Source organism: Carettochelys insculpta, chromosome 5 (assembly GCF_033958435.1).
Source record: "Carettochelys insculpta isolate YL-2023 chromosome 5, ASM3395843v1, whole genome shotgun sequence".
NCBI lineage: Eukaryota > Metazoa > Chordata > Testudines > Carettochelyidae > Carettochelys > Carettochelys insculpta.
This window is the reverse complement of record NC_134141.1, coordinates 117,346,379-117,372,936: the sequence shown is the minus strand read 5'-3', so window position 1 is coordinate 117,372,936 and position 26,558 is coordinate 117,346,379. Positions and strand designations below refer to the sequence as shown.

The following is a 26,558-nucleotide window of genomic DNA, read 5'->3' as shown; positions in this document are numbered from 1 at the left end:
GTATTTTAAAAAAATCTTATGGAGGGCACAGGAACAAATCAACCTGGTGTGCAGAAAGAATAGCAAATATGCAGAATAGCAAGTGACCAGCTTAGCTGATAGAAATCGTCAGTGAACTGAAACACAAAAAGGAAGCTACAAGAACAGGAAACTTGGACTGAGGAGTAGGGAAGAGTACAAAAATATTGCTTGACCTTACAGTGTAGGAAGGCCAAAGTGCAGTTGGAGTTGCAGCTAGCAAGGGATTTGGAGGATAACAAGAAGGGTTTCTACAGGTATGATAGCAATCGGAAGGTCTGCCCTTACTGAATGGGGGAGGCAACCTTGTGACAGATGATGTGGGGAAAAAAGTTGAAGTAGTCAATGCTTTCCCTCTCTGTGTCTCGCCCCACCTTGGTCTTCACAAACAAGGTCAGTTCCCAAACTGCTGCACTGTGCAGCACAGCATGGGAAAGAGGTGAGCAATCTCAATGATGGAAAGAACAGGTTTAAAGACTGTTCAGGAAAGCTTGATATGCACAAGTCCTTGGGACCAGATTTAATGCATCTGAGGGTGCTGAGAAAATTGGCATGGTGCAAGGGAATTTAGGAATAGTAGGTTGCTGCAAAGCTTGTTGGGATGGAATGCCATAAAATTCATGTTAGTGTTTTTACAATCCAGTGATTGAATTCCAGCCTTTTAACTCAAATTTCAGAAAATTTGAATTTAGGGCAGAGACTTAACTTCTTTCTGATCATATGTGATAAAATTATCTTCTCTTTTCCTCGATACATTAATAAATCTGATTTGTCCATATATAGTCTTACTGAAGTATAATAGCTTGAGAAGAGCATGCAGACTGAGGCATTCAGTATTCCTTATCTTGTATTTTAAGTGTTTTAATATTAGGGATCTACTATGTGCGTGGGTGGTGAGATTCTGTGGCCTGCAGTGTGCAGAAGGTCAGACTAGATATCATTTTGGGTCCCTTATGACCTTCAAGTCTTGAGAATATTTAAAGGGAATAGTGTTATTCTCTAATCATGCTAACTTTACGAGCTGCCTGCTCTTTTCCTTCAGTGTAAGGATGATAAAACCATTTCTCTCCTACCGTCAATTCAGTATTACCTTATTCTTTAAAAAACACAAAATAATTCAGGTTCTTCTTCTAGTGGTCCCTGTGGGTACTCCACAGTAGGTGTCGGGCTTGCCCCGGTGTCACAGATCAGAGAATTTCCAGCAGTCTCTGTCAGGTCGCACATGCGCTGATGCGGGTTGGTCCTTTGCGCGCTTACGGTCATGTGTGTGATCCGGTCCCCGCCAGTTCCTTCTCAACCGCCAACAGCTGCAGACGGAATCCACTCCGGCTCCAACGCCTGAGACAGATAAACTCTGTTTTACTTACTGTTAATAGTTATAGCTTGTTAATTAGTTGTTAAAGTAATTTTAGCTTAGCGTGTACATAGTTTTAAAAGGAAAAGGGAGCGAGAAAAAGGACAGAGGCGGCCACCTTCGGCGGGTCCGCTATCTGACAGCCTTGAACGTTGTTTGTTGACTGTTAACAGTTAGCTGTTGCCGGATTGATTGACTGCTAAGTGCCCTGTTAGCACTTAAAGACTTTAAAGCTTAAACAATGTCCTCACTGGGTTTTAAGAAGTGTGAATCGTGCCGGGAAGCCATGCCTGCCTCAGACGGACATAGTAAATGTATTCGGTGCCTCGGGGAAGCCCATGTCCCCCAAAAATGCCATCATTGCTCTAAGCTTACAGCTAGAGCTCGAAAGGACAGGGACATGAGGCTCAAAATGCTCCTGTTCGACAAGGCCCTCCAGCCTGGGACATTGGAAAAGCCCCATAAGGAGGGCGCTTCGGGCTCACACAAGAGGAAGGCGGCCTCTCTGACCTCCTCTGTGCAGAAGAAGAAAAAACTTTCACCAACTTGATCCCTGCCAGTTACTTCTATGAGCAGGACGAGTGGAACACGGGGCCCGGGCCCGTTGGCCTCTTATGGTGGGAAGGCCATGGCGCATGTCCCCGTGCAGGGGCCTCCGGTTGTTAAGGAGGCGGCACTGGGAGCTCTGCAGGCACCGGAAGGTCGGCACCGGCTTCTGCGGCTCCGACGGCACCAGAGCAAGAGCACCCGGCACGGAGCCCAACAGTGCTGGAGGAGTCTTCCCGAGCGGCACCGGGGGCAATGGAATGCAGCACGGCACCGACGACGGTGCTGAGCCCCCCGGCACTGATGAGAACACCTGCGGTGCCCGAGCGGGGGAAAGCGAAGGCAAAGACCCGGCACCGCAGCCCTTCCCCTGAGATCATTACGCTGCAATTATCATCTTGCTCTCCCCCAGAGATTCAGTGGGCAGCAACTCCAACAGCCTGCTGCAGGCCTCCATCTCCATTCCTTCAACCGCCATCTCCTGGACTTGGACGTTTTTCACCAACTTCAAGCAGGGATCCCTATGAATACTATCACAGGGGATCCCCGCCTATGTCAGTGTCATCTCGACGGTCATGCCAGTCTACGCTTTCAGGTCGTGGTCCAGGTCCTCATCACCGGGCCCTTGCCTTTGTTGCTATGGCCGTCCTTACTATACAGGACATTGGCACAGGAGATCTGGGTCTCGGCGTAGATCCCCGTCAACGCCTCGTCAACACCACAGCGCACAGCCTCACCCTGGGGGAACACCACAAGTTTCCCAGTCAGAGGCTGGTTCAAAGGATCTGGAATCCCACCTGGAAACCTCAAAAGTAGAACCATGTGAACAGAGTCAGGAACGTGAGGACTTAGAGGAGATGTATCACAGTGATGCCTCCTCGTCCTCCCCAGATGAAGCAGTTGTTCCTGGAGATAGCTCTACCCCAGATGACCTAAAGCAGTTTCAAGAGCTGTTCAAAAGGGTGGCTCAATCACAAGACATTCAAGTGACGGAGGTGCAGGAGAAACACCATAGGCTCCTCAAAAATCTCAGACCTCCAGCTTCATCTAAGATAGCCATCCCATTGGATGAAGCGATTATGGAGTCAGCCGCCAACATATGGCAGACTCCAGCCTTTATCCCTCCTACTAACAAGAGGGTGGATAAGAAGTATTTTGTCCCTGCCAAGGGCATGGAATTTCTGTTCAGTCACCCACAGCCTAATTCACTAGTGGTTGAATCCTCGCAACACAGAGCCAAAACGTCCCAGTGTAAATCCGGGGGATCAGACAAGGATATAAAGAAATTAGACCTCCTCGGCAGAAAGGTTTATACATCATCTACCTTACTGCTACGAATGGCGAATTACGCCGCTCGTTTGTCGAACCACAATTTTGACAACTATTCTAAACTCACCTCACTCATGGACTTTCTTCCAGAGGATAAAAAGCCGGTCCTCAAGGCAATCGTCCAAGAAGGCTACGCAGCTTCACGAGCAGGAGTCCAGATTGCCTTGGATGTAGCGAACACAGCGGCTCGTTCCGCAGCCACTGCGGTGGTAATGCGCAGGGAATCATGGCTCCAGACGTCCGGCATTCCCAAGGATCTGCAAGTAAAAATCGCAGATCTTCCTTTTGACAGGCAGAATTATTTGCGGAATCAACTGATTCTGTTCTACACTCTAGTAAGGACTCGAGAGCTACACTTAGGACCCTGGGTATATATACCCCGCCGTACAGGAGGAAGAAGTTTTTACACTTATCAACCACAGCGCACTCAGTATCAACGGGGGTATGATCGGGGCGCCAACAGCAGCCACAGCAGTACAAGGCCCCTAGACATCGGCCACAGCAGGGCTGTGCCCCCTCCGGACAAAACATAAGACAGCAGGTTTGACAGGTGCGTCGGGGACTGCAAAACCAAGACCGTCTCTCAGTTCCAATCTCAACATATGTTTCACCATCGACTCAAGCCATTCTACGCTCAATGGCAAAGCATCACCACAGACAGATGGGTACTGGAGATTATAGCCACGGAGTACACAATCCCTTTTCAATCATTGCCGCCACCGAACCCTCCCACCAGGCCCCTTTTCAAGGATCCCTCTCACCACATAAAGTTAAAACAGGAAGTGGACCACCTCTTGTCCATAGAGGCGGTGGAGAAAGTACCGGAACAATTCCAGGGCAAAGGCTTCTACTCCCAGTACCACATCGTATCCTGCATAAGACTGTGCTATGAGCTTCGCAAGACTCCTCTGCCAGTTCCGCCCAGGGCTCACTCCGCTAGAGCGATGGCAGCGTCGATGGCCTTCTTCAAGGGAATTGCACTGAGACATCTGCAGAGTGGAGACTTGGTCATCCTATGACACCTTTGCCAAGCACTATGCCATGCACCGGGTGTTTGATGCGGATACACGCCTGTCGACAGCAGTCCTTTCAAGGGCAAGCTGCGCATAAATCGGGTACCCACGTCGTTTTTCGGGGTTACTGCTGGGTAGTCACCTACTGTGGAGCACCCACGGGGACACATCTCGAAGAACCATCGTTACTACACAGGTGAGTAACTTCTGTTTCCACAGTACTCGGAACAATCTTATGCTAGTGACTAATAAATTCAAAACATCTCTTATTTAGTGATACCAACAGCGTTGCTAATACAGTTGATAATGTAATGTCCTGCTATCTTAAAGCAGAGGTTGTTTTTTTTTTCTGTCATGCCTGCTGGAGGAGCGATATCATGTCCAGTGTTAAAAAGTTGACTTTCATAAATTTGACTTTATTCCTATGTGTAGACATACTCTTAGGGCCTCCTTAAGATGGAATAATTGAGGAGTATATTCTCCATTTATGGAACCAAAGTATGTACAGTTCAAATGTTACAATAATCTGCTATCATTCAGCAAAACTAGTTCTAGAAAACTTCCTTTCCTGCCTCATTCTCATAACTTATCATAATTTACTCTTTACCTGCATCATGTGATGGGCAGATTATAATAATGTGCTAAATACGCTTTGATTCCCATTAGCGCAAGAAGAAATTTTATGCAGTCATAAATAGAGCAACTGTACTAAAGATGAAAGGAATTGTTACCACCACACCATCTTCAGTATCTCAACTCCAGCATTCAATTGACAGCTTCAAATTGGCACCTATCTCTCTTTGAAAAGGAATTCACATGCCTCCTTTCTTGAAAAGATCAACACAATTATTTTGTGTTGCAGTTGTCTAGAGTTCTCAAGTATAGTTAGTGTCCCATTGCGAAGATAGTTAAACTGATATTTAGAAATGGTTTTACGTGTTTCCCATTTGTACAAATGGGAATTATTAATCAGAAGGCTGTGATCTACAAAATAGGAACCAGTTATCCCTGTGGTGGTTGAAGGGTGACTGGATCCTCTATTGGCCAATATTATTAAAGGCTATGTCTATACTAGAGCATAAAGTCGATTTTTAAGGGAGTTGGGTCAATTTTGTAATGTACCTGTCTTCACTACAAATATCATTCGGTTGATTTTAACATTGACTTTTCTGTTCCAGCTTTCTCACAAGGAATAATGCCAAATTCAAACTTACAAGTTCAATTTAATGCTAGTGTAGACTTAATGTTATTTAATTTAATTTTTATTGGCCTACAGAAGTATCCCACAAGGACCCCAGTGTGTCCGTTGTTACCATCACTTTCACCTCTGCTACTCTCTAAGAGTGCGTCTGCACGGGGAACTAACTTCGAAGTTAGGCACTACATCAGAGTACCCAGCAGAGTGTCCACACCCACTTTCCTTTACTTCACAGGAATGGCATAGTGCCCTAACTTCAAAGTAGGCTGTGTGTAGATGCTCTACTTTGAAGCTGTACTTTGAAGTAAGTGACTTTGAAGTTATTTTTGTAGTGTAGAGACAGCCTAAGTGAGTAGGAAGCAGCTGCTGCTCTCTGCTTGACACTCCTCTTCTCCCACTCCCCCGATCCCACCACCATGCAGCTGCTGGCTGCCCCCAACCCCGCAGCTTCCAGGTCAAAATTTAAGTTAAAACAACGCTATCAAAACAAAGCATTTCAACACTACCAAAAAACAACTTTTCAGTAGCTCCAAACTGAGACTTTTCAGATTTCTCAGGGCTGGCCCCCTAGCCTTGTAATAGCATGTGCCAGAGGTAGGTTGTGGAAAAGTGGTGCAAAAATGCATTTGTCAGTTTTTCAGTGGGAGCAGGGAGTTAGAGCAATGCACTCTGGGACACTCACAACCACATGTGACACATCTTCTTTTCCCCATAACACACAGGCATGGAACCCAGCATGTGGCGGGGGTGTGGGATCTGTGGTGTAGGTACCCACAATACACTGCTGACAGTCGAATTTAGCAAAGTTAATGGGGATACACCGTTGACTTTCTAAATGTGTGGGCACTCACCATTGACTTTATAAAATCTAGTGGTATAAAGTCAACTTTGTTAAATTCAGATTTAATTGCTAGTGTAGACATAGCCAGAGTTTCGTTCATTGTGGGCAATCTGACTATTCTAAATTGCTTAGTAATCATAGCGCTCACGTCAACTAGGAACATTCTCTTTCTTGCCCCTAAATTATCAGGAAACTGGTACTGAGAGTAACCTATCTGCAGCTGGTCTTCACCGATGTTAACTTCAGTCATGTTTTAGATGGGGGTATGGCACTGGTAGTTCCTGCATTCACTTTACATAATTTTCATCCTGCTGGATTTATCAGCAGCCTTCACTTCAGTTTGATCATAATGTGCTGTAGATTTTCATACAAGAGCTATCAATAGTAGATGGAACCAGACTAACATGACTTTGTTCAGACTGTTTCATATTCAAATGTCTACCACAGGGGTGTCCAACATGTGGCCTGTGGGCTGGAATTCAGCCCATGGAGCCTTTTCATCCAGCCCATAGAGCTGGCAGCTGCACTGTTTTGAAAGCTGGCTGGGCAGCTCCAATCCACATGTGGCTCTTTAAAGAGCTATTTGCAGCTCCTCCTCCAGTTCCCTGCTCTGCTGCTCTGAAAGAGTAGAACTCAGTTTAATTGCTTTAACAGCCAGCAGAGAGGGATACATCCATTAAACCAATTAAATTGAGTTCTACTATTTCAGAGCTGCAGTGCAGAGAGCTGCATGTGCTGTAGGTGGGGGGAAAAAGTAGGAGGGTTGGGTGGGGAGCAGTGCAGCTGCGCTGAGGAGGAGATGGCAGCCCAGCGAAGGTGCAGCGGGGTGGCACCACCCAGCGCTCCTGTGTAACGAAAGTTAATCCTGGCCTTGGTGCTGCAAAGGATTTAAGCCTGGAGGCAGGGCAGTCAGTGGTTTGGGGCTACAAGGGGTTTAAGCTTGTGGGGGGGTAGCAGGGTGGTGATGGTTTGAGGCTATTTTGTGTTGGACCCCCAGAACATGTAAAAAATTGCCATGTGGCCCCTGATGAAGAAAGGTTGGACACCTTAGTCTGTCTTAACCGCCAGGCATTGCACAGTGTTTAAAGGCTACAACATTAGTAAAATACTGTAACTGAACCAAATAAGAAGAATGGCTTGTGAGTGTGGTGCTGGCTTGGGATTCAGAAGATTATTCAAATTCTAGCCTTAGGGCTCTGTAGTCCACACAGCAGTGTGGGCCCAAGTCAAAGTAATCATATTGCAGAGTCCTTAGTGCCCCTTTGCCACTCAGAATTGTGAGAACTCTAGCTCTAAGGCCAGGTGTGATGTGGGAAAACTTTACTGTGCACCTTGTGTGTTACTAGGAAGTAGCTTTCTTTGCAAAAGGTGTGTTGGTTCATTTTCCATTACAAACTCAAGAGACTGGCAGTGTGCTTGCAGATTGGTTTTGCAGTGACCTGAGCAGCTGCTCTTTGCCAGCGAAAGGGGGTGGGGATGATATCCATTTTCAAGAGTGGATTGCATACTAAGGAAGTTTTTACTTTGAAGTTCCAGCTTATTCATGCCGAAAAAGGATTGTATGCAGAAGTGTTTTACAAACAATACTCAGTTTTACAAACATTGGTTCTGTTACGAACACATGCCCTCTCTACTGGGTTTAGATGGTTTGTATGCACAGTCTGTGGACTAATATGGTTTATTTTTAACCTAATTTGTTTATGCAAAAATAGTTGGAGCAGGCTTGTTTTATCCTTTCCTCTTGTTTCTGTAACCATATTGGTTGGAGAGGGTAGGATGTCCAGTTCAGTCCCGTTCATATACATGTGATGGTATAGTAGTGTGAAAAAAATCTAGACGCTCTTTAGCAGCCCAGGTTTCAAATTTAAGTGAAGGTAGATCAACCATCTTGAGTTGAACTAAGTTCCATATAGTCTGTTACGTATATGGTTATGTGTGGCATCTTCTGTCAACAGATAACAAAAGACGTCGTCTTGGAGCTCGCAGAGTAAATAAACTTGAGTAAAAATGACACTGTGGTGGATGGGAAGGAAAACATCCATACCTGTGCACCTGTCATGAGGGAGACTAGTCTTTCTGGCAGAGAGAGGGTTGTTGGAATTGATTTAGGTTTTCTGGCTTTCCTTTGGTTGTTTAGATATTTTTATTGTTGAACATTTATGTAAATCTTGAATTCAGTATTAAATTATCATTGGTGGCCTTCATTGAAGGGGAAAAAGGTTTTGAGTTGAGTATTGTAACAAAAGGGGAGAAAAGGGGTTCCAAGCGTAAAAGATGACATAAAAAATTGTGAATACCTATGTGCAGGTCTTCTGGATGAGACTTTAAAATTGGAAAGCATTAAAGGTCTCATGACTCTTTAGTAAGAATAGAAGTTTGCTTTGGTGTCGTTGGCCAAATTTTCCTCTCTGCTTTTCTCTGCTGTGGTACCTCGCTGAACTTCAGATGGGGTTATAACTATATGCAGTAGAAGTATTTAGTCTGTGTTTGTGCTTGTGTATAGAAACGTACTTGGGGATTCTTCAGTCTGCTACATAAAAGTAAAATATATAAATAGCAATAATGAGAATATAAACATCACATGTATTAGAAGATCTCTGCAATGAGGAATGTGTTACTGTTGAAATTCAGCTGCTAATTCTGTAGTCTCAAATGTTGTTGGCCATGTTCTTTTAGACCTTATTTTCATTTAGAAAGTGTTGAAACAACTAAACAGCCAACTGATAGTAACTAGTTCAAGTTATCAAGATCTGCTTTGAAGTGGTGATCTTAGAGGTGAAAGACAATTGTTTGCGGACTCTTGGGGGAATTCTGCACCATTGTGAATGTTCAGAATTCGTGTACTGCACAATTCTTCCCTCCCCCCAGGGTGGAAAATACATTCTGCTGGAAAGGTGCCGCTGTCAACCTTTTGCTGACCAGGGCATGCTGTGACAACAAAACACAGTGCAGCTGCTTTAAGGTGGGAGTAGTCCCAGCTACAAATAGGGAAGAGAGAGAAGCCGCCTCCTCACAGTGCCTGGCCCATGGGGCCAGGTTAGGAGGCATGTGGAGACTGATACCATGGGGCTCCTGGGGTGCAAAGGGGGATACCACAGGCTGAGATTCAAAAGGGTTAGTTGGGGGATGACAGGTGGGGCTTAATAAGAGTGAGGTGCAGGGACATGAGGAGGTGGAGGTGATTGTAAGAACACATGGGGTAGGTGGTGGGTGTGCAAGGATGAATGGGAGTATGGGGCTACAGGGTCGTAAGGGGTATTGCAGGACAGATGGCTGAGTAGAGTACAAGGACAAATGAGGAGAGGGGGATTCAGGGATATATGATATGGGGAGTGAATGGGTGGCTGAGAGAGGGTGCATGGACACATAAGGATGGAGGGACACATGGGTACAGAGGCAGATGTGCCTGCATGGTAGAGGCATCCTAACAATCCCTCCCAAAAAACCCCTAGTTCTGTACTTCTCCCACCTATACCCAGGCTTGTTTTCAGCAATTAACTTCCCTCTGTTGTAGCACTTCCAGTTAACTTCTTTTCAGCAATTAACTTCAGCTTCAGCAATTAACTTTCAGCTTCTTTTTAGCAATTAACTTCCCTCTGTTGTAGCAGTGCACAGTGTCATGGAGACACCCACGCTCAAAACACTGGCATCAACTGGACGTGGTCATCGCTAGACGTGATAATCTCAAAAACGTCCTTCTGACACGCAGCTATCATAGTGCTGACTGCGATACAGATCACTTGTTAGTTTGCTCCAAACTCAAGGTGATTCCCAAGAAGCTGCACCACTCTAAACCAACTGGAAGGCCCCACATTGATGCCAGAAAGACGTCTGACTCAGAGAGAGCTGAAAAGTTCAGAGCGACCCTCTAGGAGAGTCTGCTTAGCAACCCTGAGGGTGCCGATGTGACATCCAGATGGCAGCATCTGAGGGATACAATGTACAACACGGCTTTGTCGGTGTTTGGAAGAAGGGCTAGAAAAGCAAATGACTGGTTCAAAGCTAACTCCGATTAGATGATTCCAGCCATCGAAAAAAAGCGTGCTGCGCTCATGGAGTATAAACGTTCGCCAAGCCAGAATACCCTGCAAGCGCTCAGAGCAGCCAGACAAACAGTACAGCAGATGGCCAGGCGCTGTGCCAACAACTACTGGCTCGAGCTATGCAGCAGCATCCAGACCAGTGCTGACTTTGGTAACCTCAGGGGAGTGTACAAGGGCATCAAGAAGGCATTAGGACCCACCCAGAACAAGATGGTACCTCTGAAATCTAAATCTGGTGAAGTCATCACTGACAAAGCCAAACAGATGGAGCACTGGGTCGAGCACTACTCCGAGCTGTACTCACACGAGAACGTTGTGGTCCACTCAGCCCTTGATGTCGTCGAACTCCTACCAGTAATGGATGAACTGGATCAGGAACCAACGGTGGATGAACTAAAGAAAGCCATTGACAACATAGCAGTAGGAAAGGCCCTGGGCCAGGATGGTATACCACCAGAGGTTATCAAGTGTGCCACAGACACTCTCCTGGAACCCCTACATGAGCTACTGTGCCTGTGCTGGAGAGAGGGAGAGGTTCCACAGGACATGTGCGACGCAAACATCGTAACCTTGTATAAGAACAAAGGAGACACAAGCGACTGCAACAACTACCGTGGAATCTCCCTCCTAAGCATCACTGGTAAACTGTTTGCTTGCGTCATCCTCGACAGACTCCAGAAGATTCCTGAGAGGGTCTTCCACTTGCGCTGCCTCAGGCACATCCTTGGAATATCATGGAAGGACAGAGTGTCCAACACTACCGTCCTTGAGCAAGCTGGAATCCCAACTATGCACATCCTCCTCAGGCAGTGGCAGCTCCGCTGGCTTGGCCATGCCCACAGGATGAATGATGGAAGGATCCCAAAAGACATCCTGTATGGCGAGCTAGCCTCTGGCAAAACACCTCCCGGACGCCCCCAGTTGCGCTACAAAGATGTTTGCAAGAGAGACCTCAGGGAAGTAGACATCAAGCCAGACAGCTGGGAGGAGCTGGCAGACGATCGCAGGAGATGGAGGCAGGAACTATACAAGGGCCTTCAGAAGGGTGAGTTGAGGATCAGACAGCTAGCAAAGGAGAAGCGAGCCCACAGAAAGCGCAGCAAGGACCAGCCAGACACCCATTACATGTGCACCAGATGCAGCAAGGACTGTCACTGTCGTGTGGGTCTTCACAGTCACAGCCGACAGTGCAAATGAGGATGCTGAACGGAACTATGAAGGGCGCAATCCATAGTCTGCGTAGACTCAAGGATGCTGCTACTGCTACTACTACTAGCACTTTCATCATGTGTGATTCCCTGGGTCTTTGCACTGCTTCCAAGGGAGGTGGGAAATATGCTTATGTATTGAATTTTGAATGAATTTTTACCCAGAGTTCTGTATTAATATACCTAGTAAGGAATATGTTTGTGAAAAATAATTACCAGAATTGAGTAGTGGTATGTATTATCATAGACAGAGTTGCTGGTAAGTATTTTGAAATAAATTGCCAAAATAATTGAAACTGGAGTGATTATATTGTGCTATTTTGGTAAATATGGAGTTTTGCAGAATTGTGAAATATTTTGTGCAGAATGTTCAATTTTCCCATGACTGAGGGAACACAGGATACTTGGCTGCACAGTGTGAGCTCATGCTGCAGCGGCACTCCCCCCTGTTCCCCACCACACATGAACTTGGTGAGATCCTGATACAGTGCAAGTGACAGGCCTGCCCCAGAAGAACCTTGGACGCCCCCCCTCTACACCAGGTACACCAGGTGTTAGCAGCGGGACTCAGACCAGCATATCCAAGTCTGGAGGGACTTAATGTGTGGCAGAGCCAGGTGTGGCATGAGAGGAGTCTGTGTGTGGCTGGCTGGGTGGGGAAGAGTCAGTGGGAGATCTTGATGCAAATGCAGTTAGATTCTGTAGGGTGGTCCACATGCTGGTGGGTGGCCTTCAGCAGGGAAATCTGGGTGTGTGTGGGTAGACTCTCTGCAGGAGGTCTTCGTGGGGGGCTCAGCAGGGGCAGTCTGAGTGTTGGGGAGAGGGGCCTGATGCAGAGTAGGAGTTGCAGCCAAGGGCATCCCTAACTCCTGCAGTGCTTCACCTCTTTACCGGCTGCTCCGCTTGACCAAAGCGGTGTGACCATGCTGCTTGGGCGGGTGCATAACTGTTCTTGCGGCTTCTCTATCAGCCCTTTTTCTATAGGAAAGCAAAGAAATCTGCAGGGGACATGAAATCTGCATGTGCTCAGTTGCACAGATGATTCCCCAGAGTAGAGATTGGACTGATGGTGTCTGGAACCCTCGGGAGTGACTTGCCCCGAATGAGGGGATTTGCTGGAGGTCCCTGCCACTGGCTCCCAGCCAACCTGTGCCCCAATTCCAGCCCCACTCTCTCCAACCTTGATGCTGCCTGCTGTAGGCTCCTACTGGCAGCCCTGCAGCTGGCCCCAGGCTCCCACAGGTTCCAGCCTGGAATTCTCTGGTCCAGGAACATCCATGTAGGACAGAGTCCCAGTTTTTAGAAGTACAGCCCGGAATAGAGCAGAATGTTGAAAATGAGGGCCTCTTAGTTTAATTCTTCATTCTGTAATGGTGTGGTATTTGCACAACTTTTTGTGCTTCAGTTTGCCTGTGTACAAAACAAAGTAATAATACATGATATTACAGAGATCTTATGTGATATAATGAGCTTCAAGAAGTTCTTTTGGAGAACTAGATTAAAGGTTAGAAAGATGCTTAGTGTTACTATGCACCAATTGATGGCAGGACCTATGAGTTTTGCAGTCATTCTGGTTCAGTGCCTGAGTTGTTTGCAAGATGCACTTCAAGAAAAGGTGCCCTATTTGACAGCTTGTAAATTAATTTTGCATACAGTTTATTGCTTAAGTAGAAGAGAAAATGAATCCATGAGTTGACTTCTATGAACGTACTTCTTTCATAAATATCATGTTAGATATTTAGAGGTGTGTATCAAATTTTCCATGCACTGTTGGGAGGAGAAAATTCTTTGAGTTACATGGGTCCAACATTGTTGTTTACAGAATGGTTTTCTTAATTGTCAAGCAAGCATTTGTTCAGTATGAACCTGGACAAAGTTGGTTTGCTTGAATGGAATTCCTGGGCATTTTATAATTAAATATCCATTTGAGCCTTTGATATTTTCAGTTCAGAGGTTTTCTGGTGTAAGTAGCCTGCTTGACTTTCACTTAAGGTTACCTTGAGAACTTATGTAGCATGTTTCCAGGAAAGCGTGGGAGTATTCAACATAATCTCTTTGCTTTTTACCGCTATGAATTTCTCAAGTAGAACTAAAATTTTGTTTTAAGATTTGTTTTTCCTTAGTTGTTTTCAGAGACAATCATCTCTGTATGTTCTTCCCTGAATCAAGGTAGTACTTTGAATCTTGACAGACCACTCTGTAAGTGTTGCTAATATACAAGGGACACTCTCCTTTTGTTTTGTTTTTTTAAATGAAAAGGTAAGAAATTGACACATCTGGAAACTGCAGATCTGTTTTTTCAGAACAAATATTTTCCACACAGCCTAACCAGTATGCATTGTTCTTGACCAGGTGGGTATTTCCAGGAGTGAATTTAATAAATGGTTTGTTATGACGACTGACTTCTATTCACTCCATGCCACAGCTGCTGGCAGGGAAAGGTACTGCCATCTGGAGAAATTGTTGATGTGCCTTGCTTGTGCCAGTATATCTTCTACTAGTCCTCTTTGGGGAAATGAGCTCCCATTAATGGGATGCAGATTAACTATGCTGATGGGAGAAGCACAGGAGTGTGTTCATTTAAATGCTACAGTGGCTCAATTGCAGTACTGTACATGAAGACAAGTTCTAAGCCACCTTATTATACCTGTAGCTGGAGCATTTGTCTTTATGTGGGCTCTGTGAAACATCAGGGTGCAGATGTTGATTTCAGAATGGAATCTGTAAAATCCACAATCTGCAAGTGGAATGTAGTGGGTTAATTTCTGGGCTCTAGGGAAGATCTGGTGGGATCAGAATCTTCAAGCTCCTTAATTCATGGGGAGAGGTAAAAGAACATACACTTGCAGAGGGAGCAGAATCTTCATGCTTCTGCCTGAGAGCTTACCCCAGAGATATAACATTTCTCTGATCCCGCTAAGAGGAAAAGAGCCTATTATGAAATTGAGAATTTCCAGATAGAGACCATTACAAAACCAACATCATGCTTTGGCATTTTGAGTATGTTGCCGTGTGTGCAGATAAATAGTTGAGAAGCAGCAAACATCTGTACAAGAGTTTAGCTGTTTACCTTGTTGACTTCCATACTTGGTAAACCTCAAGTTCCCAGACTTGCTTTGTCCCAGGCATATGCTGCTTCTCTTCTGGCTCCCAAGCTCAACAGGGAAGGCAGTCATGAATTTTTGTCTCCACAGGGTTTCCCTTGATCTCTAATGCCCATATGGTGTAGCTTCTCCAGTTTATCACTGGAGAAAACTAGGGCAGACAAAGCTTGGATGAACTCCAGGTTAAAAATGCTCAAGCCCATCTGAGTCTTGTCTGTTTGCTTTCTTCAGCTAGTTCTGTTAACAGAGAGCTACACCCAAAGTAAATTAAAGGCTAATAAAAAAAAAAAAAGACTGAATGCAGACAGAGCCATGGGTTCCTCAGTATAATATATTCCACGGTTTCTCAACTATATTTTATAAAGAACCCCTTTAAAAACAAACAAAAGTATCCCCAGACTTCTCGCCTACCCCTAAGGGTATGCATACCACCAGCTGAGAAACATGGTCCTAAGATCTGAGGTCTTGAAACAGGTGCAATTCAACCTTTCCAGGTTACTGTATCCTTTTCAGGAGTCAGATTTGTTTTGCATAACACCAAGTTACAGCTCACTTAAAAACTGCGTACAGAAACATACAAAAATATCACAACAGACTACTCCTGAGAACTTGCTGACTTTCTGCCACCTCATTATCAAATGAATGAATTGGAATAGAAATATTGTACTTACATTTCAGCATAAGGCATATGAAGCAGTGGAAACAAATCATCATCTGAATGAACTTTTGGATTGAACTGACTTTACTAAAAAACAACAAGAATTCCTGTGGCACCTCATAGACTAACAGATATTTTGGAGCATAAGCTTTTGTGGGCCAAGACCCGCTTCATCAGATGCATGAGTGGGGAATGTTCCAGAGGAGGGTTTAAAGAGGGAGTCTCAGTCAAGAGGAGGGCCAGAGTTGACAAGATCTGTTCGGTCCCAGAGGATGTGGCCCATTATCAGCAGTTAATGTGGAATTGTGACCAGCACAGTACTAGGATGCCTTTACATCTCAGAATACGCACTTTGCTAATTATAAGGGGTTTTTTTTTAATTTTTGAGGTAATGTCACAATGTTTGAAGAGGCAGAGAAAGTGGATCTTATGCAGTTATACCGCATCTGTAAGAGGTGTTTGTCTAGATAATGTAAAAATCCTTTATAAAGCCCCCCCCACCCCCAACACATATTTTAAAACCATACAATACAATGTTCTAATAATGAATGCTGATAGTAATAACTATTAAATTACCATGGTAACACTTGTTTGGTTTTAGGCTGAAGTAGATTGCCCCATTTAATTCATGTTAAATGGGTATGATAATTTGATTTTGTGTGGTTATATGATATTCTGAATTTTAAGTTAAAATACTGATGGAAGGAGATTTATGACAAAAAGGAAGGTTAAAATTAACGCTTTTTGCAGGTGCTCAGGTATTGCTGTGGTTGGGGACATAAGTTAGCAGCTTGATAGCTAAATTTTAACATTAACATGGAACAATGCTGTTTTTTAAATTATAACATGAAGTTATAGATGTTATTGAAACTTGGTGCGGATAGAAAACATTTCTTGGCAGCAGTCTTACTAATGCTAGTCATATCAGAGGCCATCAAGGGTCACCTAAATGTTGCATGAAGAATTATTAGTACTTCACCACAAGTCACTCATTGCTACCACTTCTCTCTGGGCTGATACTAAACCAGAGCCTCAGCAGATTTAGTGCTATTGAAAGTGGATTGAGAACTCTAATCGGGTTACCACTAGCATGAAAACTGACCTGCGTTGTCACACACAAAGGTGACTTTCTCAGGCAGAAGACTTGAGGGTTTTTGAGTTTCATTGTGGCACATTTTACCAATACTGAAGTTTCATTTAAAGTAGAATTAAAAAGGCTTCTACATAAAAGCTCAATCTGCTTAAATTGTGTTAATTAAAACTTTCCAAATTAAGACTTTAGAAACTGCTGGGTTTTTTTTTTTGAGCTGTTGTGTTAACTAGGGCAGATTGAACTGAATTTTATACAATGATAGTGCTATTTTTCATTGAGGAAGGGAAGGTATTAAGCAGGTCAGTGTAGCAGACTGCCTAACCCAGGAAAAAAGCAAAAGCTAAAGAAAAGGACCATGGCCAAAACTGAAAGCAGGTATATGGTACATGCAACTGAATCAAGTGATATCAGTGGCTAAAATTGCGAACATGACCTAAAAAGTAGAGGTCTACTCTTTGAGTATACTGACATTACTGTTCTGTTTTTCTGCAGGTTGCTTTGCCATTAAACCCGATTTAGTTCCCCCAGTCCTCTAGACTCCATGCTCAAACAAAGGAGGAACGTGGAACTCTGAAATGAAGATGGAGGCAGTGGGAAAAGTAGAAGAACTTAATGACTCAGAAGTCTCACCCAAACTCTCTGAAAAACAAGAGGCAGCTCTTGGTGAGGATGGACCTATAGAACTAGAAACACATGCTCAGAAAGATGGTGTGGCCATTGTAGCAGATTCTGTGGTGCTCTCCTCAATGCCATGCTTGCTTATGGAACTGAGGCGGGACTCCTCGGAGTCTCAGTTAGCATCTACAGAGAGTGACAAACCAACAGCAGGCCGAATTTATGAGAGTGACTCTTCTAATCACTGCATGCTTTCACCTTCTTCCAGCGGGCATTTGGCTGATTCAGATACACTGTCTTCCGCAGATGAGAATGAGCCCTGTCAGGCTGAAACTCCTGTAGAGGGAGATCCTTCTGGAGTTTCTGGGGCTGCAGTTGGGAGAAAATCTAGACGATCAAGGTCTGAAAGTGAAACCTCAACTATGGCTGCCAAGAAAAATCGGCAGTCTAGTGATAAACAGAATGGACGAGTCACCAAGGTAAAAGGTCATCGGAGCCAAAAGCACAAAGAGAGAATCAGGCTATTAAGACAGAAACGAGAGGCAGCTGCTCGCAAGAAATACAACCTGCTGCAGGACAGCAGTACCAGCGATAGTGACCTGACCTGTGACTCAAGCACACGTTCATCAGAAGACGATGAAGAGGTTTCAGGGAGCAGCAAGACAATCACTGCAGAGATACCAGGTAGAGGATGTTTTTTAAACTGAACTGTAAAACGCCTGACATCGTTTCTCAGCTGTCATGCTAAATTAGTTGAGTGACACTTGAGAAAAAGAGAACTGCAGCTCTGTGTAAATTTGAAGACTGCAGTATATTAACAAGACATGGCAAATTTTAAATCTGTTCTGAGGTTTTTCAGTGCACTTTTGCACAACAGCAAATTGTACAGGTAAATTGTAGAAGGTTGAACGATCTTAAATCTTGGAACTTTCAGATTTTTCTTGTAAATATATATATGAAAACTTTTCAGTGGTGGTTGGATGGTAATAATCAGAAAAGTTCAATTAGGCAGTCCATTATCATAAGAGGGTAACCATGCTTTAATATATTACAACAGCACCTCTACACCTGTATTTAAAATAACATAGTATATCAGTTGTCCACTTTACCACAAGGCCCCATTCTCCAGTGTTACGCTTATACTGAGCTTTCAGCTCTACACTTCAAATTATAAGTTTAGTCTTTTTAATTACATTCATGCACTTTGTAGCTGGCCACTTACTTTAGGGTTTAAATAAGAATTATTTGTACTTGTCCTAAATTGTCCCTACTTCTGGTGTCTCAAAATTTTAGGAGTAGGCTAATTCCATTCTTTTGTATATTAATATATAATTTTTATATTTCTGAATTTTCCATATGTCTGTTGTTGACAAGCTGGGTACAGCGAATTACATGAGCGCTCTCATAACTTCAAAGCAGAAAAAAGATGAGATCATAAAGTTTCTCATCTGGTTAATCTTTATTATTCAGTTGGCCCAAATACCATGGTCAGGATTTTATGTGAACTTTTTTTTTCCAGTATACTGTATGTCAAAACCTTCATCATATGGCAACCTCAAAAGAAAAAAAAAATTAAAATGTTTTGGTTTGCCTGTCTTTTCTTGGTGGGCCTGCCCATTTCCCCCTTCCTACTAATGAATGAGGTTGTTTGGGGGATAAACTGCATGCTGAACACCAGCATATTTCTATAGTTTTAAAGGAAAACGGCAGTCTTAATCTCTGACAGCTAAATGAATAAATATGTTAATACATTAATTTTTACTTACAGTTTTACAAGTAGCTGTAATTATTTCAACTTTAATGCTGAACAGTGTCTGTCTGCTTGGAAAAAAAACCTGATATTTTGTTTGTACTCTGTAAGGCCTGCAACTCTTTGCTAGGCTGTAGATTGAACACAGGAAATTCAGTTTATCATTGGAAAGTATGGGAAATGTACAGACTTCCCTGATTGTGATTTGTTCTGTTCTTTTGGGGTTTTTAAAAACAAGTTTAATACTATTTCAGTAGCTATATTTGTCAATTAAAATAGTACAATTTAACTGGTAACTTTGACAGTCAGTTGTCTCATTATTTAGTATTTTTAGTGTCTTCAGCGCTTGAAGCCTGATTCAAAATTCATTGTGGACAGACACAGCTAGTGCAGGGATTCCGAGGAGGTGGGAGGAGCACCAGCTACTTGACACCTTCCCTGCTTCATCCCCTCCCTTTCTCCATCCCCACTTGCCTCTTCCTGCACTGGGTGGGAGCCACATGCACCCCTCTCCCCCCACATACTTGCTGTCAGTGCTATGTCACTTTTGGTGAGTGTTGCGGGGGGAGTCTCCGCTACGTCCCATGGAATAATGCACCTGGAGAGCAGCACAAGCTAAGAAGCAGCGGTGATGGTGAATGTGGGGATGTAAAATCCCAGTTGACTGATAAACCGGTAAATGCTAGGTTTAGCCATTTAACTGATTCAGCAGGTGGGTGGAGGTAGCTGGGGAGGCTGCTTCAGCTGAGCTGGGCTGGGGCAGCCCCCCCTACTGCAGACAGGGGCTGCTCCCGCCAGGCTGGTGCATCCCTGCTCGTGGTGTGCTGGAGACTGGGGCTGCTCTCGCCAGACTAGATCTTCCCTGCCTGCAATGCTGCCCTGTGTTGGGGGCCCCTCCAGCATGGCTGGAACAGCCCTCATTCACAGAGGCCCTAGAGGTGCTCTGGCCCAGCTGGGCTGGAGCAGCCAGCCCAGCCACCCTTCTACCCCCAGGGATGCTGCATTTGGGGCTACTCCTGCCTGATTGGAATGCCCCCACCTGCAGCAGCCCCGTGGGACTAAAACAAATCCTTGTCCATGGTGGGCAAGGGCCTGCTCTAGCCCATACTAGTAGAATGGTTCACTGATTAAACTGTAACATCACTAGGTGAATGTGTGTGTAGAGGGGTCCTCAATGCTGTGGGCAGGGGGTGGTGGAGGGGAATGCATACAACCCCCTGTGCACTGTTGGCAGCCTCAGATTGCAGACTCCCATTGATTTTAGTGGGCTTTGGATCAGGTCCTGCAGAACAGATAAATAGATCAGGGCCAATTTTTCAGAAGGAATTTAGGTGTCTTAAATTGCAGTTGAGCCCTAATGGGATTTTCAAAAAACATTTAGACACCTAGTTCCCATTAATTGCAGTGGAAGTTGGCTACATCATCAGGTGCCTACATGCAAATCTGGCCCTGGAGCTTGCTTTCAAAGGGTCTGATTAAGTGTCCACTGAAATCAATGGAAGGGCTTTCATTGACCTCAGTGGGCATTGCATCACAACCTTTTACATGTGACACAAGCAGTGAGGATACAAATATATTCTTTCATGGCCTTTATGGTGTGATACTAAACAATAGGTTTGCTCTTTTGATGATTCCTTTTTAAATATTTAACATACTTGATCTTTTTGATTAATCCTTTTTAATTAGGTGCAGAGGTTAGAATATATTCTTTCATATTTCATTTATCCTTTAAATGGGAAAGGTCGTGAGAAAGATGTTCCAGATTGCATTCTATCGCTGTACGTAGACTACTGAAAATTAATAAATTTAATAGGTGTACTTGAGCCTTGAATCTGACCATAATTTTCAGCTCTTTCATTGTAGGTGTCTTCCTAATGATCTGTCATGACTACCTTTACTTAAATAAATATTTAATTCTGCTTGACCCTTCTTTGAACTGGGTGACCTGGTTTGTTAGTTATAAATATTTAACTTAGCAGAGAGCATTGAGAGAGCAGAGTTGACATTATGTTGTGAAGAAGACCTTTAAGTACTTTTAAAATGAAAGATCATTCAGACACTAGTTCTGGGTAGCCCAAAGTGCAGTCTGAAGGCCAAGTTCAGCCTGTGTTTACCCCATTGGTGGTAAAGGCTGAAGTTAAAGCTCATCAGCTGCAGGATTGCTCCTGATCTTGAGTGACACGAAAGAGCTGTGCATTTATCAAGAAAAGCACAAGAATGAGCAAATGTTTTCACTTATTTTGAAAAATTCCATACCTCTTATACAAATGAGTCATGCTACTGCCAAGAACCGTGTCCACTTCAGTGTGAAAGCTTGGATGCTCTTGAACTAACAAATTATTGTTTCAAGACTGGTTCAGCAGCTTATCAGAGGCCAGGTCTACACTAGGGGACAAAATCTAATTTAAGGGTCTTGGGTTGATTTTATAAACAACAGGTTTCACCACGGTGTTCAATAAGTTGATTTTTATATTGCTGAATTCTATGGGTATGTCTATCCTTGGGAATGAAGTCCGGCTTATTAAAGTCAGTGCATTGTGGGCACCTGTCCCACAGTTCCTGAAGATCTGTTGCGTTTTGGGAATCTGTGGCAGCATCTTGTGGAGAAAAAAAGTTGCCGCAAGTGGTTCTCAGTTACTGATGTCATCATCCCAGGCTACATTTCCCTCACTTCCCACTCCTGCTGAAAAGAAACAGACAAGTGAATTTTCGCACTGCTTTTCCATTAACTGGCATCCGGCATTGCAGAGGATAACATGGATCTGGAGACGCTTCAGTGTTTGGTACAGTGTTGTGTGATATATTCTGCACTTAATGCCCATGGAAAATAAGTGGATGGAGGGGAGGGGACACTAATGGATATCAAGATCTGGAGAGGAGGAACTCAGCTGGTGGAAGCACTGGAATCATTGTACACTGTGGAATGCAGACTCTGGACCCATTAAACCAGCTCAAATTTGTGGGATCGTATCGTTTTTCAGGCATGGGACAATCAGCAGTGGCCCCAAAACTTCCTTATGCATAAGGCTACTTTCAAAGAACTTTGAACTGCTGTCTCCTACCCTGAAGTGCAGTGATACCAGAATGAGACCTGCTCTGACAGTTGAGAAGCATGTGGCAATTGCTCTGTGGAAGTTTGCAATGTCAGATAGCTAGCAGTCGGTGGGAAATCAGTTTGGAGTGGGCAAATCTGTGGTGGGGGCTGTTGTCATCCATGTAGCCAAGGCAATCAACAGGATTCTCATGCAGAACACAGTGACTCTGGAGGATGTGCAGGATGTAGTGGACAGATTTGCTGCCATTGGGTTCCCTAACTGTGTTGGGTCCATAGATGGAACACACAATCCCCCCATCCTGCCACCGGACCAGCAGGTGTCAGAGTGCATTAACTGCAAGGAGTACTTCTCTATGGCGTTGCAGGCATTGGTGGATCACAAAGGTGGTTTCATCAACATCAGTGTGGTTGTGAAAGGGGTGTGATGCACAAATCTTTAGGAATTCTGGTCTGTTAACAAGGCTCCAGAGTGATACTTTCTTCCCAGACCAGAATATCACTACTGGGGATGTGGAAATGCCCAAAGTGATTCTTGGTGACCCTCCTTACCCCCTTGTTCCCTTGTCTCATGAAGCCACACACAGGCACCCTGGACCCTAGTAAGGAGCTCTTCAACTACAGGCTGAGCAGGTGCAGGATGAGGGTAGAATGTGCCTTTGGTCATTTGAAAACCAGGTTCAGGTGTCATCTGACCTGCTTTGACCTCAGGGAAGAAAGCAGTATCCTTGTTTTTGGAGCCTACTGTATTCTTCGTAACATTTGTGTGGCGAAGGGGGGAGAATTTCATGCCAGTATGGGGGCCAGAGGCAGATCTCCTGGTCAGTGATTATCAGCAACTGAACACAGGAAGAAACAGTAAAGCACAGAAGGATGCAGTGAAGATCAGGGTGCCTTGAAAACCAAGTTTATGAATGAGCGTGGAGGGTCCTGAATCTCCTGCTAACCAGCAGCTCTCCCTCCCACTACAGCAACACACCCATGCTGTTTCTTTGACATTTATGAAACCCCCTCCAGCTGCATGACAAGCCTCATTATCACACCCAACCCCAAAGCATGGACTCCAGATCACTTTAACTAATAAACAAAACATTCTTTTTCCAAACTACAGTATTTTCATTTAGGGGGCCCTAATGACAGATTGGTGGGTATAGGGAAAACAAAAGGATAATGAAATCGTGGTTGCTGGAATGTTAGCCTTCTGCTGGTAGGTGATTCCCTGGGAGTAGAGTGCAGGGTTCTCTGTAACCTTTTTCCCCCAACCTCACTCTGGGGCCCCAAAGAGGGTGGAATATGTGGAGGGAGAAAGTAAGAAAGGAGGGGGACATAGATTATATGGGTTATGCAAAACTCTGACAGGGGAGGGGACTGATTGGCGGAAGGTCTGAAATACTGGTGCCTGGAATGATTGGGGGATCCAGAGCACAGGCCAGGGGAGGGGAATGAATATGGAAAGCGTGCCATGTAATGGGGCATGTGTTGCACATGGTTTGTAGAGTTTGTACAGTTTGATTTTTTTTTTTTTTTTTTTTTTTTTTTGAAGTATTGCTTCCATGCTCTCCGTCTGCCTGGTCATTAAGGACAGAACTGAAGAATGCATTTTAATCTGCTTTGTGCACCATGATTCTCCTCCACTCCTCTGACTCCTGTTTCCAAGGTCACTTCCTGCTTAAAAATGTAGGAAAGTTAAGGGCATTGTCAAATAGCAACATCTTTATCTTTACTCAGAACAGTGAGCATACTGACAGAAAGAATGGCTGTCTGTCTCTATGGAAGAACATATTGATATGGCAAGGTCACTGTGTGGACTCTTAAGGCCGAAGAATATATGAATCCAAGCATAACGATTCGAGCTCTTCTGCAGCTGATGTTTACCTTGAATACAATGGTAAGTTATCCTTGGTTCATGGGGGGGGGGGGGAATGATGTGGAAATGCCCCTTCTGCCATTTGCATGGGGAATGGCTCTGAGTGGTGGCAGCTGTGCTGCATGTCCGATCGATCAGACGCCAGTCCAGGGTGTGTGCATGGGAGGAGTCTGCCACGTATGCTGCTTAAGCAGTGGCTTGATTTTAAAGCAGGCCGCACCAAGAGTTTAAAAAAAAATCATTACAAGTTACTTCAAGCGCACACGTGAAAAGGTCTGATTGGATGCCAGCCTGGGGAGGGGGTGTGAATTCAGCAGTGCAAAAGTTGGCCTTAGAGTTCATTGAAATCAACTTGTTGAGTGCAGTGGTGAAGACTTTTGGTTTATAAAATCAACCCAAGACCCTTAAATTCAATTCTATCCCCTAATGTCGACTTTCCTTATCACTTTTCTTTTTCTTCTGAGAAGGCTGATGTCTTGTTGGCACCCTGTAGTGCAGGGGAAGTTTCATGACGTGCTAATGATTTTTTTGTGTGTGATCCACCGAGCACAGTGCAAACCTCATGCAATCTCACTGGCTTTGAAGTCGTGGTGAGGGCTTTAAAATCAAGGTGCTGCTTTAAGCAGCCTATGCTGCAGCCACTCCCAGGGCCAGTGTCTGCTGAGATAAGCAGCGTTCTCTCTCCTCCTCTTCCCCTTGTCTCCAGGTCTTGAGGGTATTTGGGCCCTCCACTGGTTCATGTGTACTCCTGCAGTGACTTTTAATTATTTAGCACCTCAAGAAGCAGGGTTTTTACATAAGGCGCCACCCACTCCTTCCTGGGCCATGCTGGCAGCCCATCGGACAGTTGGCAAAATTTTTTCCTGTGGACCAAAGGTAGCTTACAATCCATTGTGTTTTAGGTGGACGTCCACTGCAGAAGGGCGTAAATCGTTATGCCTCGAATCATGCATTCTTCAGTCTTAAGAGTCCACAGAGTGACCTTGCAGTTGCAATATGTTGTTCCACAGAGACAGCCATTTGTTCTGTCAGTATGCTCATTGTTCCTAGTAAAAATAAAAATGTTGCCATCTCCAATGCCATTAATATTTCTACATTTTTTTTTCCAGGAAGCGACCTTGCAAACAGAAACAGAGGCCCCAGTCCCCCTGAAACAAGGTTGCCACAAATGTGGAGAAGGAAGAAGTCACGGCAGGAAACTATGCAGAATTATTTTGAAGCGGCAAAGAAAACAGTTGAGCTGAGAGAGTGGAGGAATAGCATTCTCGACAGTCAAGCACAAAGGAATGCTTCATTCCTATCAGGAATGACAAGGGAGACTGAGATAGCAGAAACAATGCTTGAAAAATCAAAATCGCAATCAGCAACCCCTTCCTCAATTGAAGCAGTGCTTGATAAATTGAAGTCAGCAATCTCTGCACCCCCTGTGCAGTATGTGCCACCCTGTGCATACTGATTCTCCTCACCTGGTCAAGGCTCTATATTCCCCAGCCGTTCCAGGCACCCCATTACCTGACACCCTTACCACATTCATTCTCCCCTGGTGGGGGCTCTGCATTCCCCATACAATCCATGCCCTCCCTTCCATACGTCCTCCCTCTGTACATTTGACCCCTCGTCTTGTCGGGGACCCAGAATGAGGTAGGTAAGGTCATGGAGATCCCTGCACTCTACTCTAGGGGATCAGCCACCAGCAGAAGGCTAACATATAATGAACCATGAGCTCAGGATCATTCTGTTTTCCCTATTGCTGCCACTCTGCCATTAGGGCCCCCTAAATAAAAATATTTTAGGTTGGGAAAAGAAAGGTTTGTTTATTAGTTTAATGATTTGAGGTCCATGCTTGGGGATTGAGTGTGGTGGTGAGGCTTGTCATGTGGATGGAGTGGGTTTCATAGAGGGCAACGAAACTCTGTGTGTGTGTGTGTGTGTGCGTGTGCGTGCACGTGAGCGTGAGAGAGAGTGAGTGGGGAGTGCTAGTTAACAGCAGGAGATTCAGGACGCTGCACGCTCATTCATAAACTTGGTTTTCAAGGCATCCCTGATTTTCATTGTTTTGTTTGTAATGTTTTCTTCACTGAGGTCTGAGCGGGTCAGAAGGCACCTGAACCTGGTTTTCTAATGACCAAAGGCACATTCTACCCACTTCTTGCACCTGCTCAGCCTGTAGTTTAAGGGCGCCTTACTGTGATCCAGAGTGCTTGTGTATGGCTTCATGAGCCAAGGGAACAAGGGTTAAGCAGGGTCACCAAGAATCACTATGAGCATTTCCATGCCCCCAATGTTACTTTCTTCCCAGACCAGAAAATTATCATTCTATAGTCTGGTAAACTGACCAGAATTCCTAGAGATTTGCGTGTCATTCATCCTTCCCAATGACCCCATGCTGATGATGTTAGAACGACCTTTGTGATCCACCAAAGCCTGCAACAGCATAGACAGTGATGAAAAATGTGCCCATAAAAGTCACATGAGTAAAAGTACTGCTTCTTTTGGGGAAAAAACAAAAAAGAAACTAAGTAAAAATGAAAGTATCCTTCTGAAAAGCTACTTGAATAAAAATACAAATGTGTTGTAGCTTAACTGTACTCCTGGCATTGATATTCATATCTGTTCCTCCTTCTATGCCCGTAATACTCCCCAGGTAGCTAAACTGCTCCACATCTTCCAGGTCATCCCCTCCCAGTGTAGTGGTGGTGGTATTGGACTGGTTGATCCTCATTGTCTTGGTCTTTCCCTTGTTAATTCTCAATCCAGTTATGGAGGCAGTTTTGTCTAGTGTTGTGACCTTTTCTTTCATATCGGTGTGAAAGGAGGGTGACATCAACAGCAAAATCAACATCCTCTAGCTGAAAAGTGTCCACTGAAT

The 26,558-nt window shown here is 44.5% G+C and overlaps 1 protein-coding gene across 3 annotated transcripts in view; it reads left to right on the top strand.

Moving 5' to 3' along the window:
* The window catches only part of ARK2N (arkadia (RNF111) N-terminal like PKA signaling regulator 2N), an 86,049-nt gene that overhangs the window by 12,225 nt on the left and 47,266 nt on the right, over positions 1 to 26,558 (top strand). For 2 of the 3 annotated variants that reach the window (XM_074995820.1, XM_074995821.1), the window contains exon 2: positions 16,898 to 17,704. In XM_074995820.1, coding sequence (XP_074851921.1) covers positions 16,981 to 17,704 — 724 coding nt within the window. In that variant the 5' untranslated portion in view covers positions 16,898 to 16,980. Of the gene's footprint in view, positions 1 to 16,897; positions 17,705 to 24,798; positions 26,280 to 26,558 lie in introns of those variants that run through there. The other variant, XM_074995822.1, reaches the window with a different exon arrangement.